Below are 16,459 nucleotides of genomic sequence, written 5' to 3' on the forward strand. Positions count from 1 at the left end.
GACTTAATTTAATTTCTATATTGAAAAAGCGTCGAATGAAACCTGTCGTCTAGTTTTAAGATTTATCTATAATTGTTTTGTTTCAGGGTTCGATAGAAGGGTAACTTCTGTTTTGAATTTTATTTATTTTTAAATAAAGTTATTTAAATGATTCTTCAAAACACAATTTTAAATCCTCGTTGATTGTATTGTATTAATTTTAGGAAAATGTCAGCTAAAACCGAAAAATTACGTTAACGACAAAATTCAAGTTAGGAGAGAACTACCCAATAATAAGGAAGAGCAAAGTTTACGGTGTCGACGATCTGGCAACCCTCCCAGGTTGGCGCCCCTATTCTCCTCGCTTGCGTTGTGTTTCCCCCACTGCTGCTCAGTTGATTTCGACTTTTCGGCGTGTTCGCTTTTCAACGCGCGCTTCAGTTCGCTTTTGGGGGCTTGTTCGCTTTTTGGAGCTCCACTGGCGTTGAGTGAATGGTTTTATGTTGTATGCGCAGAGCACTTGATGGAAATTGTTGTCATTGTTTTAGTTGTGTGTGCAATCGGATGTTCGCTGTCTCCGTCGCACAGCGATAAAGTGTGTGCGTGTGTGTTCCGTTCGCGTCGTTCATTGATTTCCTAATTAAGTTTATAATTAAAATTAATTGAAAAATTACTCGCATATGTACATACATGTGTATGCGCGTGCATGTGTGTGCTGGCATGTATAGACATGTAAATTGGCTAACCGCGTGTGAAAGCCCATTAAATTAGTTCTGTTATTTATAAGCTCCCCTCGTACAAACACTTTTATAATAAATTTGTTTGAATTCAAAAATGAAATTGTGCCAAAAGCATCAGCAGCGAAAGAGGTAATTAGAATAACAATAATGCAGAGACAGCTTTTTAAATTGATGACTTCCTTGCGGCCGCCGTTGTATTTATAATTAACAGCGCTTGCCGCTGAAATTATGTACATACATTTACTCAAACAAATCGGCTATAAAAATTCCTTGAGCTAGAACATTTCCACTATAAGTTTTAAAATCTCCTGCCCACCAGGGTTGCCAATCTCCCGCACAGCTGTGGCCTTGAGCAGATCGCTACCTGTTCACGTGTTTTACGACTCAAAGGCAGTCGTAAATGTGAAGGAACTGTAAAAACGGCAATAAAACTTAACATTTATGTGCATTCCAGGTGGTCCTGCGGAACGCCGAACGATGTGGCAACCCTACGCAAATGAACTGTTTTACCTGCCCAAAAACGCACAATAGCAACAACTACAAGGACGGTTGAGAGAGAGCGAGCAGACAGCACAACGGATAATTTAGTGGAATTTTCAAAAATAGCAAAGCCAGCAACAACGAATGGCAGCCATAATCCCCCAGCGAGAGCACAATAATCAAAGATTAAATCAGGTTTATATGGAAAGGGTTAGCATGGCGCAGGAAGAAATACACGTTTCCTAGCGCAGCAACAACTGCAACAACTACAAACACCTACAACTGATTACACTCTCACACGACGAGAAAAACGAGAGAATGCGAGATTTTGAGAGAGTAACTGTGTTTATGCGGAGAATTCCATGATTTCAGGAATTTTCACTAAAGCCGATATAATTAAGTTAATGCAATGAAAAGAACAAAAATATATCAATTAATTTTGAAATTTACCAGGAAATACCTTTATTGATTATTTTATGCACTTAGTTCATTGACTGAGCTATAAATTTAAAACAAAAAAAATAAATAAATAAACCAAAAACCATTTTGGTTATGCGTAATGCAGTTCATGAAATTAAAAATACATGAACTAGAAAAGGACTTGCCATAAACACAGTAACAGAGAGAGCAAGAGAGAGCTCGTGAAAGCAATAGCGGCGACGCCGGCAGAGCACAAATAGTCGTCGCAGCGCTTGCATGTTTTTCGCTCATTTTTCTTTCGTGTGCGTTGCGGCGATGTTGTGTTTTCTCACGGCGGTGGAAACACTCTGCAACGACTGTAACAACAACAGCAACAACGATAAGATTTTCCGTTTTTCCGTATGGAAGCAGAAGCACTAGCGGCATTTGTTTTGAAAGTAAAGGCGAGCGAGAAAAACGAAAACATAAAGCAGAGGGAAGACGGAAAAAGCAACGCCGCTGCCGACCGCGCCTCGCTGTATGTGACTGTGTGGTGTTGTGTGCGTGTGTGTCTGTGAGCCTACCGCCTGTCTTTGTGTAAGTGGGCGCGAACGTACGGCCGAAAAGGAAGTGAAATAGTGCAAAAAGGCCAAGTAATAATAATAATAATAAAATAGGCAAAAAGACAGGCCCCAAAAGAGACCGACCAGACCAGTTTCAAAAAGCGCCTATTTCCAGGCTCTTTGTTTCATGTGTATTGGTACGTGTGTGAGCGCCAACAACAACAACAGCAGCAGCAACAAAAACAACAACTAGAAGCGACCACATACGGTGGAAAAGGCCTTTTTTCAAGGAGCGAAAGGCAATGCGCGAACGAGCAATAAGAATAATAAATTACACTTTGCTATAATAAGAAAAATTTATACATATATACACACAAGCGGGAGAGGCCCACACACATGTGTTTTTCCTCGATGTGAGTGTGTGGAAAATTGTAATAAAATATGAACCGCAAAAGCAGCAGCAAAACGAGAAAAACGAGAGAAAATTTCGAAATATCGCATGTGCCATTTTAAGCTTTAAATAAATTATAACGTACAGTATTACACAAAAAAGGAGAACAACAAATAACACAATAAAAATACAACAATTGAACAAAATGTCCTGCATATCGAGCAACTTTAGCTCCTTCTTCCTCAACTCGCTCAACGATCCTTCAGAGTTTTCCAAGTACTTGAGCAATGGCGAGCTCAAATGCACTAATTTCGAGGAATTTCAAGTGTTTGGCTGCGGCGCAGGCGCGGCGACGCAACAGCAGCAACAGCATCAGCAGTATTCTCACACACATTTACCCAATGGCAGTTCAGCGACAGCAGCAGCGGATTTTCCCAATTACGAGGCAACGTCAACGCCGCAGCGTGAAAACTCCTCCTCCGTCAACTCAGGTAGTTCTGTTAATCCCGCACACTATGCTTCCGCCGCTGCCTCAGCCTCTGCCAGCGTTGAAGCTAGCGCATCAGCAGCAACGACTTCGACTCCAGGAATCGCAGGAGCAGCCGGATCAACAGCCCTCGCCGCCACCCCCCCGAGCAATCGCTGGCCCACTGCGGTGGCCACGCCCAATGGCCATCAATCCACCGCCTCTGCAGCGGGCTCAGTGCCCCAGCACTTCGATGGATCCTTTGAGTTTATCAAATATCTGCGGCACTCCACGGATTTTACGCCCAGCACACCGAGCAGCGCCAGCGAAACTAGCTCCTGTCCGGAAAAGCCGGTCAGTGGTAAATCGGGTGTCCCAGCAGGCGCCACACCACCACCGCCTGCCCAGTCGCCCGTGGCCGGTGGTCTGATCGATCTGGATACTAGCACCTCACAGAAATCACGATCTGCCTCCCGCAAAGTGGCAGCTTTGTTGTCTTCCGTTTCGCGGGCTTCCAATAGTCTGGTGGACACCAGCTCCTCCGCACTGGATGTCTTCGATCACGATTCAAAACAGACTATCTTTGACCTACAGCACATTGCCTCCAACGGATCGTCCAATTCGAATGAATCTTCGTTGGAAATGCTAGCATTTCCCAATTCGCACCTCAATGCCTCCAATTCGAACACCTCATCCGAAGGAGCGGCCTGCGGAAGTGCGGGGGAATTCGGAGGATTGTTAACTGGCGCCAGTTGCTCCTCCTCCACGGCCTCCTCATCCTCGCATGCCCCGAAACTTCTTGGAAGCTTTGTGATCAAGGAGAACTTCGATGTACATCCATCGCACAAAGTGGAAGAGGGCATCTTCCAACACATGAACAAGCTGCCATCGAAAAAGAAGGATACGCTGAAGCAACTGGGAGTTCGGTTCACCGGCCAGATGACGCTGACGGACAAATCGATTGTGGTGGAGAACTTCATCAAGTTCTGCGAGGTGAGTTACGCTTTCCAAAATCAAAAGGGGTTGGGTTTCAGATGTTTTCGGGGTGTTAGCGAGTCAAATTTCTCTTGTCCCTTGTGTGTGAATATTTCAACGCTCTCCGCGCGCTGTCCATTTCCATATGTAATTTGCACATATGTATGAATTAGATATTTATTAGTAATGATGGTCGGGAACGGGGCTAGATGGTCTAATTGGGGTTGACTGTGGGGAATACATGTGTTTCCTTTAGAAGGAATTTGATGAGGAAGTACATATTCACTTCAAAAGTTTGAATTTTTAGGTTTAATATCACCCAAATGACTGAAATTCAGGTATAAATGTACATACACCCATATAGACTGGGGGTCAATACAATATGATTTGATAAGAAGAAACTACTGATAAGTTACTCAATTGAAGGCCTAAATTAAAGGTCAATTTATCACTCGTCTTATCTAACTTATACTATCTTGGTGATGTAGCTCGCAAAAGTACATTTTATAGAACATTTATATTGAAGGTAACTTTCATAAAGTAGTTCTTGATTGCCATTTCTATAACGTATCGATTAGAAGGCTAGGAATGTGTATTACTTTGCCTAAACTAAAATGTAATACATTTTTCGGTGCACCCGCACCCTATATAAATAAAGTACATACCAATTGGGATATTCATAATATAAACATGCACCCTATCTATATCCTATATCACACACACTGCTGTAATTCCACCCGCACTCACACACGCATTCGGGATTCCGTTTGCCCCCCACTCACACAAATGTCATTATAAATTGTAATAACAGGACCAGTGATGCCGGCGGCGCAGTCGACGTCGACTGCAGCCAACCACAAATTCAGCATACAACTGTAATCATGTGTGCTCAATGTATGTATGTGCGTATGTGTAAGTTCTAAACACCTATACATGCGGGGGGGTTAAATCCCCACTTTCCACCACCACCACAAACCCCCCGGAAAGCCACCCGAGCAAACACACATACGCAGACACGTTTGGCGCCCTTTTCAACACTATGGCAGTCAACCCCAAACACTCACCACGCTCATTACGCTCCGCTTTATCACAAACACACAGACAGAGTCACATCTAGATTTGTTGGCCACCCATCGCATCCCCCCGCATCTCTCTCTCCTAAGCTCACGCACACAGACATACATTCTCCAAAACTATGTACAAAATGGCATTGATGGCATAATACAACAAAAGCAAGAACAACAACTACTGTGGGGCGGAGAAATTACGATGGAGGCGAAACGACAGAAGGGAAGCCCAAAAAACCCCCCTCTATTACAACATTTTAGTTCTAAGACGCTCTCTCTTTTACTTTACCTACTTGGCTCCCTAACTCAAAATTGTTGCGCTCTCTCATTTTTGCGGTAGCTGCTCTCTCCTGGCTCCCACTTTCTCTCTACCCGCTCTCCCTCTCGCCTTAATTTCCTCAATTCAAAACTTACTTGAAGGCTGAACTACCAAAGTGTGTGTAGTTCTGGCTTTGAGTGTGGGTGTGAGCCACCCCCAAAAGCTTGCTATTGAGTAATTGTGTGTTGTCCCCCCACCCTCTTATTCTTCTTCTTCTCCTGCTCGTCCTTCGTCTTATTCTGCTGCTCCCTTGAATTCTTTGGCTTCCACTCCTTGCTTTCACACATACAATCATCAAGTTACTTAGAGGGGTGAGGGGGGAATATGGGGGATGGAGAAATGGGGAGACATCGGACTGTCCGCTAGCTGCTTGGGCATGTCCTTTTCCTTTTCCGACTCTCTCGATTTCGTCTTGCATGTGTGCGAGTGTGTCTGTATTTTATCAGCACATTTTATACATGTCTCTATCGGAGCGACCATTAGTACAGTATAACTTGCCTATAAATATTTGATTTCAATTTAATAAATGTAGTTAGAGCAAATGCTAAGGTCATCCTTTTGGAAGCTAAAGTCAGTAGAATATTAACTGGAAGTTAAATTATCCATATAAAACAACAATTTAAAAGGTTTTAATTAAACAAATTTATTTTAAGGAAATAATTCTGAATTCATAAATATTTGCATATCAATTATATAATGTAAAAAAAAAGCAAACTCCGAACTACCATTTAATGGTTTTTATTGGAACTTAGGGTCATATATACTACATTTTGCTCTGACAAATAACAGAAGGCTGGCTTTAATTGGATGAATAGTAATTTAGAAAGTGTGTAGCTTAGGAAGCTTGACTGTAGCTGAGGCTGTGGATGTGTGTGTCGCCCAGCGGCGTCGTTGAAGGCTACTAAGTGCGCATGCAGTCAGCTCACCCACACAAGTGCACTCGGTTTTGCCCAACTTTGCGGCCGAGTGTGTGTGTGTGGAAGGACAGCTTAGTGGATGTGGATGAGAAACGGGTGCGGTGTTGTGGGTGGGTGGTTGGGCGAAATGTGGGTGGCGCTCGGGCAGGTACAATGTCTCGGCTTCGCACAATTTACGCGCACACACACTCACACTCACGTATGAAAGCAGGCGCACATATGGGGCATTGATTATAATTTTAAATTATACATATGTATGCGGGCACATGCCGATAGAACTGTACTTGCCGCATATGATGTCTATATACAGGGCTTTGGACGCGTATGTATGTTTGTATGCATATATGTATAATATATATGCAGGCGCACATATGTACATGAGTTTGTATAATTCTAACGCACACATCAAATATTTAGCTTTTGTGCAACGTTTTGTCGCCTTTCGGGGCCACTCACACCACATTAAATTAGTGTGGTGTGGGGCCATTTTTCCGGAATTTAGAGCGCATTTAGAACGGGTTCACCTTAATTAAAAAACCCCAAATTAGTTGCCTAATGAAAAGGTGGAGAACGGCGGGTGTGAGCAAAACAAAGCAAAGCAGAGGGTGTCGAAAGCTGTAACCCTTAACCCTTTAACAAAAAAAACTCGTCGAACGGGCAGCACACGCACCAAAGAGTGAAAGTGTGAAAATTTCCCCCACTTACACACACGCGCACACACATTAACGCACACGACGCAAGCCCTTGCAAAAGGAATCAAAAAATCATGGCAGCAACAGTCAAACATTTGGCTTTTGTTGCTCTTGTTGTTTCTCGGCACGCACAAGCAACAACCACAACAACAACAACAACTGCAGGAGAAAGGAAAACAATTCACACTTGTCTCAATACAAACAACAACAAACCGCATCACACCACAGACAACAACCGCAATCCCGCCACACACAAACACACAAGTGCAAACGCCCCAAATGCTCGCAGACACCCGCACACACACACACTCACGTACACTACGTCACGCACAAACACAAACCATGTCTGCCAATAAGTTTGCAAAAAAAAAACACAAAAAAACGGGAAAAAAGAAACAAACAAAAACAGAAAACAAAAAACGTACACAAGGAGACGCAATAAAAACAGAAACGGAAAACAGCAGCGAAAGCAAGAACAAAATACCGCAACACATTGCCACTGCTTTCATTCCACTCTTCCCGGTTATATTTGTGTTTTTCTTTACTTGTAAACCTTTAGAGGTAAATTACTAGAGTATACTGTAATTAGGTAATATATACACCGATATACCTGGTTTAGTCGGTCTTGAGTCTGTGCTTAAACCACATCTTCGAAAGCGCGCTAAACTTTTTTAAAACTCTATTTTCAATTCAAGTCGCTTGTTTCTGAGAACATAACTTTCATATCAAACATAAAACCTAAAAGTTGTTATCTTTATGTTGGTCAGGTAATTTACAACCATTGTTTCTAAATATCCGATGAAGAACTTATGGATTAAACATACAGGCTCAAAAGTTGTATTATCCTTACAGCTAACTCTAAAAAGTAGGCAACAAAAAAGGAGAACATTTTAAAACAATCGTATTCCTTCATTTTAAATCCACCAACATTGTTAGGCCCTACTATAGGTAATGGATAATATAAAGATTTGATATATTATAGTAAATGAATAAATTTAAAATACCGAATGAAAGATTTCGAATAAACCCAAATATAGGGTATCTCATAGTTGGAAAAACTTGAAGTATCGTTATTTTTTGCTTGTTGACTGTGAAACAGTTGAGTGGCCATGAGCGGTGTAGCCGAAGGGGGCGCACCACTTGACAGCAGCAACAGTCCAGCAACCACCATGTATGCCACACCCCTTTAAGCCCCAACGCCTCCGCATAGTTGATTGTTAATGAGACACCTGGAGAAGTGGCCAGGTGTCGGCTGCCTGTCAGCGCTGGAAAATAAGAGAAGCAAATAAGAGTAAGAGAGTGTGTGGAGTGGCTGTCAGCCAGTGTTTTCCTGCTTTTGGACAGGGGTTTAAAGTTTTCGCTTACTATTCGCCCAAAAAAGCAAGACACGGCATGTCACTCCTTTTTTGCTCTATTGATTTTTAACATAATCAAAACCGAAAATGTATGCACACACACGCACACACATCCACAATCAGTGAGACGTACAGCAGCACAGTCAGCAATTCGCATGTGTGAGAGGACCTTTTTGGGGGTGGGTGTGGGTGGAAACCCTGGGTGGAGGTTGGGTTTGGGGTGATGGTGGAAACCCTGATTATGAGGATGTTGATAAGTTCCGACGACGAACGGAACTGAACTCTCTGCGCTGCCGAAGACTCGCACTCACACAGTCCTCCATTAAGCCTACCATCTAGCTATCACATACACACTCACCAAACACAGACACACACATACACACACAGACAGAGGGGCTTTCATGGTAACCCTTTTGGAACCGGGGGCCTTTGCAAATAACCCCCAAACCCCCTTTTTGAGCCAAAATGGCTTCATTGAAAATGTTGTTTGCTTTTCTATTTGGGTTTGCTTTGCTGCCTTTTCTGCTTCCTTTTTCGCTTCGCCCTATTCTATATTTTTACACTATAAAATATACATTGTAAGGGTGTGAGTGTGTGAGCCAATGTCTGTGTGTGTGTGTATGGGAGCTTTTGCTTTGGCATGCTATTCAGTCCCCGTCGCCACCCTCCGCCCGTTTTTCCACCCAACCCAACCGTCGTCCTTTGCAAGTTTTTGGCTTTTGTGTAAAATTTTCGTTTTAAACTTTTGCGTTGTACACGAATTATAAGTTTTGATTAGTAGTGGGCAAAGTTTTCGCTCGCATGTGTATGGGTTTTTGGGGGTGAGCGGGTCGGGTCGGGTTGGTTTTGGTTTTTCCTGAACATATAGAGAAAGTACATTATGTAAGGCAAATACATATGTGCAGCCATAGAATTTGACGTCAATGAATATACATCCCCCCAACACATACCTCTACGTGGAAAAACAGCCTAAAAGTCGAGAAAATTATGCTAAAAGTGGTGGAATGGGGGGTGGGTTCCTACATGAAAGGTGTAAGCTGGTTTAAAAACTAATGGAAGGGTGTTTAGGGGCGGGGGTTTACCAACCAGTAAAACCGGTATGTCTGGAAAATTACTTCACTTTACTACAGTTGGATTTTTAATTTAATTTTCATCTAATTAAAATGCATTACTACTTCGCTATCTGAAATTTTAGACGAAGGGCACAGCTGGGTTTCAATTAGTTTTTAATGGAATTTTTAAATAAACTACAAGGGAAACTTGAATTATATTTAAATGCTTAGAAATGAAGAAGGTGTACAGCACATCTTTCAAAGTCGTAAAAAGTCTGCCTCTTGTTCAACTTATACAGTTTGAACACATGTTGCACTATATTTAACTATAATGTTGGTCTTACTTGGGGCGAAAATGGCACATATGCTTTATACTAAATGTACCCATTTTTAAACTATCCCCAAAAGGAATACGACATCAAGGACCACAGGCCATGGCTGTCACTGAATCAGTGCGGTTTGAATAAACCCGAGCAGATCAAATTCGCTCGATATCTGGGCCAGGGGCTGCCGACGTTTACACTCTTCTGCATTTATAGCAATTTTAAGAATCTGTTCTGCACCAAACGCACGGAAATGTGAGTATCATCATCATCGTCATGTCTCTCGATAATTGAGTATCCTGCCGAACTTGGAGTAGCCTAAAAGCATGCTATTATAATTGATGAATGTCCTTCTTTGCAGCTACACGAAGGATGGCTACAATCTGCCTTATATACTCGACAAAACCAAGCGCTTCCTGGCCAACACAACAGCTGGTAAGTGGAATCTATATCTAAATATAGATGTAGATATATCCCCCTAGAACACCCAACTCCGCCATCCCCGATTTCCGTGTAGTGCAAATGCAGCAGAAGGCAGCATCAACCGAAAATGTATTCAGGCAGAGGAAAATTAATCAAAAAAAAAAACGAGACATGAAAGCCGAGAGGCGAATGTGCTAAATTTTAAAAATACACTCGAAACTAGAAGTGCTTACATTCATTTTTTATGATTTTTCTACTTTTGCACTTCTCATTTCTATTTCTATTTCGTGCATTTTCTGTTTCGTCTTCTTCGTATTAAAATTATAAGAAAACTACCTACTATTCGACCTGCCTATTTTTGCAAAATTTCGTAAACTATTAAATTTTGTCTGCGCGCGATCAAAAAAAAAACAGAAAGAAAACAATTTTAATTTTTGACTTCAATTTGCTTGTGTTTCCTCTTTCTCCTTCTTTTTCCAACGCATACGCTTTCAATCACTAGGCGACAATACCAACAACAACATCACCAACAACACCAGTAACAAGACCAACAACAACACCAGCACAACAACCACATCCACACCGGTCAAACAGACACCACAACAACAGCACCAGCAGCAATCCGAGCAGGATCCGCTGGCACCCAACTCACCTGCAACACCGAAACATGCAGCAGCAGCATCAGTAGCGGCGGTCACATCAACACCAGCGGCATCATCGGCGCTGGGGACAGCCACGCCAGCACAGACAGCACCACGCACAAGACCAGCCACGCCCACAATGCCAGTAGGAGCAGTAGCTGGAACGCCGACGACCCCACAGCAGCAGCAACAGCAGCACCTGCAGCAGCAACACCAACAGCAGCAACAGCAACAGCATATGTTGCAGCATCCGCACACGCACCCGCATCCGCATGCCCAGCACTCGCATCCGCACACGCTACCCCACTCACTTCCGCATCACCTGCAGCCTGGAACGCCAACGCGCAGTTCGCATCCCCAGCTGCCCCACCCGCATCACTATCCACCATCGCCACACTCACATCCGCACCATCAGCCCGGGCATCACGGTCATCCCCATGCCCATCACTTTGCCTATGCCCATGGTCATCCACATCCGCAGCAGCATCATCCGCACTACTATCCGCATCCCCACGCACATGTCCAGCATATGGCGGCGATGGGATATCCGGGACCGCCACCAAACGCACAGCAGACGGCTGGGGGAGTCGGCGTTGGTGCCGGAGGTGCGGGTGGAGCAACAGGAGGCGCTGGATCCGCAGGAGGAGGCGGGGCATTGCCGCCCACGGCCATGTGAGATTGGGGTCGGCGTGGCGCCAAGGACAGCGGTGGTGGCGCCACCTGTTGACACGCATAGGCTGTTGCAGAAGGACATGGTAGAGGATTCAGGATTTCGGCCCATCCCCCATCATCCTCCCAACCTGTCCTAGATTATAGTTTTCCGTTGATGTGCATCGTCATATTAGTTTTTTAGTGTGCTCCTCGTTTTTAGTTTATGTTTCGTTTATTTAGACTAATTTTACACAAGCTTTTTGCCAAATTTTATAAAACTATGCAAATTTTGTATTACGTTTGACGACGATAAAATGTAATTGTTGGACAACGATCGATCATTACCCCAAAACTATGCAATGTTATTCCTTGAAAAGAGATTATTACATTTACACACAAACATCACACTTTTACACACTCACCAACACGAACAACACGAGTATAGAAAATCATGCTAATGCTATTTAATATGGTAATATATAAATATATATTTTAGTAAGCCAGGAACAAATGATATGTATGTTAATGTAAAACCAATCCTAACTAAACAAAACATACGATATATATGGAAATTGTTTGCGAACCCAGAAAATATATATACACACCTAGCAGGAAGCGATTGAAAGAAAATCGATTTGAATGTTGTTTTTACTTGAGATTTATTGCCTGCGTCGCGCCTCTGCATTTGCGCTAAACCAATTAATACAGAGGAGAACTTTCAATTTCTTGGGGCTTCCAATTGAAAAGCGAATGCAATGCTGCTCTAAATGGTTATAGTTCTCCTTCACCTTGGCAATCTAAATAACGATCATTTAGCGCCAAGGAAAACATGCGATTCAAATAAAAAATCGCCTTTGATTTTCAGCAAAGCACAATCGGTATTTTATCTAACTTTTCCAAAATATGCGGACAATGTAACAACCAAGAACTACAATCCTACTGTTAATTTCTTTACAGAATTTATTAATTTAAAATATTTGTATTTATTTTTAAATTAATAAATGTTAGTATACATGTTATTTTACTTTTTGTGTTGTACAAAAACTAAAGAATATTTGCAAATTAATGAAAAATATTTTAATTGATACTACATTTTTTTTCAAAATTTGTTCTGAGCTCAAGGGCGATTTCGTATGAAAGTCCAATCTTACACATCCTTGAAGTTCTGCTTCCTGAGTGTGTTGGTATTCCACTTCTCTCTTGTAGACCTCAAGAACATGGCGGCGGCCAACGATGGCTCCCTGGAGTTTGCCACCGGCAGCGGTGGCAGCAGCAGCAACAGCAACACGAGCAACATGAACATCGGTAGCAACAGCAACAGCAGCAGCAGTGGCAGCAGCAACCCAGTGGCAGGATCAGTGATTAACCCCAATGCCGTTACCATGCCAGCGGGCTATGTGACATCATCGACGGCGCAGCAGCAACAGCATCAGCACCAGCACCCAATGACCATGGATCCGCGCTACGGATGTGGAGCTCCTCCGGCCCTATTGCCTCCACCGCCGCTTCCGGCCTTGGGACCACCACCCAGATCTCTGGAGCAGCTCATCATCTACGAGAACTTCGATGTGCACGAAACGCACCGGATCGAGGATGGGGTTTGCACTCACATTAGCCGCCTGCCGCCCAAGAAGCAGGAGCTATTGAAACAGTTCGGTATACAGAGTAGTAGCCAGCATTGTCTGAGCAATTATGAAAAGTACATACTCATCGAAAACTTCATCAAGTTTTGCAATGTGAGCAAAAGTGTATCGAAAGCAGATATAAGGAGGCACCACTGTAGTCTAGCGGAGCTTTGTTCTTTGGCCCCCCCAATTGGCGTTCGAAACATTGGCACTCCATCTATGTAGATACATATATCCAAATTGCATCCTCATCAATAATTCCAGTGCAATGAACAAAACTCTTGCCCGTCTTTCATAGAATGATCTTAATGTATTTTACCATTTCTTTTCCATTTCCATATCCGCATTTTTTCGTTTTGTCCTTTGCATTTCGACAGGAATATCAGATATCCGATCATCGACCCTTTTTGGACTTCCACGAGAGCGCTTTATCCAAATGTGAACAACTTAAATTTGTACGATATCTGGGCCAGGGGCTATCCAATCTGACGCTAAACAAGATCTATGTCGCCTTCAAGGAGCTCCTGGGCAATGGTAGGCCCGAAAAGTATGTTTATATGTGAGCTAATCTGAGTAAAATATATTACAAATTCATGTTTTTCTTTCAGAGCGGGCATGGAGGGCTATAATTTGGACACTCTGTTGAAGAAGAAACGAAAGAATCTGTATAATCGCATGCATGCCGCTGGTAATAACTAAATCTAATTACATTTTCAACTCAATTTTTATATTGCATTCGTAATCAAATATAAATATGTAAAAATATTTGTACCATCGAGTAATAGTATAATCCTTCATTTTACAGCCCCCAGCATTGACCTAACTGCCTACGAATCGGGACAGCACAATGCCCAAGCACACCTGCCCACGCCACGCCCCCATCACGCCTTCGCCGCCCTAAATGCGGCGACGCAGCGCAGCGAAGTATGCAACGAATTGACGCACACGGGCTTGCAGTACAGTTACACCGGACCCCGGTAAAAATTGGCATTATCGTAAACCCCATCCGAAAACTGCAATCCTCATCGGCAGATGAGAACACACACATATACATATACTTCTTCCTGGAACTGGACCAGTAACTGTTGTGTCTTCGAAACCTAAAAATGAGAGTAATTTAATCGCCGCGTGCGAAATCATTGAAAACTAAGTGCTAAATTAAATGGGGGGACAAACAGAGGGTTCTTCCGATGGAAAAAATACCAGACACTAGTAAAATTAGCCTAAATGTTAACAAAATTTAACTTTAATCGAATGAAATTCAATTAAGCCAACCAGAAATCAACACGCAACAGGCAGGAGAAAGATTAGTTTAAGCCAAATTCAGATATTTATACGCAAGGTAACCATATACAACATATACATATTACGAGTATATATACACATAAATATATTTCTGTAGTTGCCATAGCGCTTAGGGTGCAGCACACTTCCACATGGCCAAATCCTGGCCAGAACTATACAAACATATTAGCTTCGGTTTCCTTCCAGCCATATCCCCCATATATAAAACCGCTCCCAAATCTCCAGACCCCCAATGAGCCGCATTAGTAGTAGCCTTTAGTTGATAAGTGAAAACACCAAAATTGAGAAAACTAAATCAAAGACCTCCCAATGAAAGTTCCCGAAATACGCATACTAAGTAACTTGTAGAGCCTAGTTGTTAAGACGAGAGACAAATTTTTAGCATAGACCTGGCGAGCGGCACAGACGATTAACAAACTAAATATTCCTATATACAATATACATATTATATACAACAAGCAGCATCAAATTCAAAGTGAATATACGCAAAAATCAAATGCAAAGAGGCAGAAAGAAATACAACCAAAACATAGCAATTGTAAATTATATATACCAAATATATTCTATACGAACAAAGGCAAACCAAAACCACTTCAGTCGTTTTCTTTACGTTACCGAAACTGTTTATTTTTGCGTTCTATTTAAATTTTTTACTACATGTATAAGGTATATTTAGCTTAACACGCAGAAGTGCGTACGATTAACTGGCAGAGAGCAGGATGTTGAATATAAAAACTAAAGTACAGTACAAAGGCAGTTTCATCTAACTATTAAAGAGCGATATAAACAGGATCTCCTCCATTCAATATCTGATCATTTCCTTTTCTTTATTTGAAATCGCAGCAATTTTGAATTGCCTCACCGGGAGATAATTATACTGTAAATGCCTAGTTGGTATCCTTTTTGCGCTGCGCTTGTTCGCGATCCAGCGCCCTCTGCTTGGCCTTCTCGTAGATGGGCATCAGTTGTCCGGTCTCGCCCAGCATTTTCAGCAGCTCCACGATGAAGGGCAAATAGTTGTGCTTGCGCCGTACGTTCTCCACCTTGTAGCGCTTCTTCTTCTGGATCTCATACTGAATGTACGTGCGCAAACTACTGATCTCCGTCTGTCGATCCTCCTCAGTGTCCATAGCATTGGGCGCCGGATTAAGCAACTTCTCAATCTGCTGTTCGTAAATGCGCTGCCTGTCCGAGATCAGAGCCATCAGGTTGAAGTGGATCTCGCCGTCGCTGTAGCGCTGCATGCGCTTCTCAATAATCGGACGCACCACATCGATCCAGTTCTGCTCGGGCTTGATCTCACCCAGATCAATGGGTCCCTCCCTCAGGCCATCCAGCTCGTACAGTCTGCCTCCGATGGGCATATAGCCCACAAAGTGGTACACATCCTCGTCCTTGTTCTGGTTCTTCATGTCCAGCTCGAACAGTGTCTGGCGGGCAAATGAGTTGTGCACCGTGCGTATCTGGCTAGCGTTGCTCAAGGTTAGTCCCTTGTTATACGGATCAAAGCACTGGCAGAACTCCTTGAAATTGGTGAGGGTCTCGCCCAGCTTGATGTCCTCATGCTCCAGGTTCATCAGCAGGCTTAAGATTGCCTGGGTGGCGCATGCGTTGTTGATCACTTGCTTGGCGAAGAAGATGTTTTCCCGGTCCAGGACCACTTTGCCTGCGGGCTCATCCTCTTGCACCCACTTGAACAGGAAGATCAGACCATGGATGGGCTCTAGGTTCTTAAACGACTCACTGTCCAGACTCCAGATCTCCTCCACCTGTGCGCCATCGCATCCTGGTCGAACGTACATAGTATTATTAAGTTTTCTGATGCCAATTGCCGGCGTCGCTGGCAAAGCCCGCCAATAACTTACCGAATTCGCGAATAAGCTCTGTGAATACCCCGGGATCGGATTCAATGAGACACCAGTTTCCAGCACCGTCGCCCATTTCAATAATAATCACTTAATTATCTTTCTTCTGTATATTTAACCACAAAAATGATGCGTTTACTGCACAAAATTTTTTGTCAACTCACAGAGTGAACAAACCTTGCCAGATGTGACGGTTATCAAGCGATATGGCCTACTGCTTTTGCCGCCCTG

General features: G+C 43.1%; 2 protein-coding genes across 5 annotated transcripts; one reads left to right on the forward strand and one right to left on the reverse strand.

Annotated features, from left to right (window-relative positions):
* Positions 1-335: 335 nt before the first annotated feature.
* Positions 336-14,898, forward strand: LOC122616378 (hybrid signal transduction histidine kinase L). Of its 4 annotated transcripts, XM_043791814.1 has the most exons (8): positions 336-848; positions 1,174-4,011; positions 9,804-9,973; positions 10,080-10,153; positions 12,640-13,169; positions 13,436-13,605; positions 13,667-13,746; positions 13,864-14,898. In XM_043791814.1, exons 2-8 carry the CDS (start codon positions 2,758-2,760, stop codon positions 14,037-14,039), a joined length of 2,454 nt encoding a protein of 817 aa, XP_043647749.1. In that variant the 5' UTR covers positions 336-848; positions 1,174-2,757; the 3' UTR covers positions 14,040-14,898. The 4 variants fall into 4 exon arrangements, 2 of the variants coding, with proteins under 2 accessions (XP_043647749.1, XP_043647750.1); XR_006325911.1 differs by lacking the exon at positions 13,864-14,898 and having other exon boundaries at positions 340-848; positions 12,640-13,089; XR_006325910.1 differs by lacking the exon at positions 13,864-14,898 and having other exon boundaries at positions 340-848; positions 12,640-13,084.
* A 65-nt stretch (positions 14,899-14,963) lies between these two features.
* Positions 14,964-16,426, reverse strand: LOC122618258 (ubiquitin carboxyl-terminal hydrolase isozyme L5). The gene is made up of 2 exons (XM_043794559.1): positions 16,229-16,426; positions 14,964-16,149 (listed from the first exon to the last, which is right to left on the reverse strand). Exons 1-2 carry the CDS (start codon positions 16,302-16,304, stop codon positions 15,251-15,253), a joined length of 975 nt encoding a protein of 324 aa, XP_043650494.1. The 5' UTR covers positions 16,305-16,426; the 3' UTR covers positions 14,964-15,250.
* Between the last annotated feature and the right edge of the window lie 33 nt (positions 16,427-16,459).

This window comes from Drosophila teissieri, chromosome 3L (genome assembly GCF_016746235.2).
Source record: "Drosophila teissieri strain GT53w chromosome 3L, Prin_Dtei_1.1, whole genome shotgun sequence".
Lineage (NCBI taxonomy): Eukaryota > Metazoa > Arthropoda > Insecta > Diptera > Drosophilidae > Drosophila > Drosophila teissieri.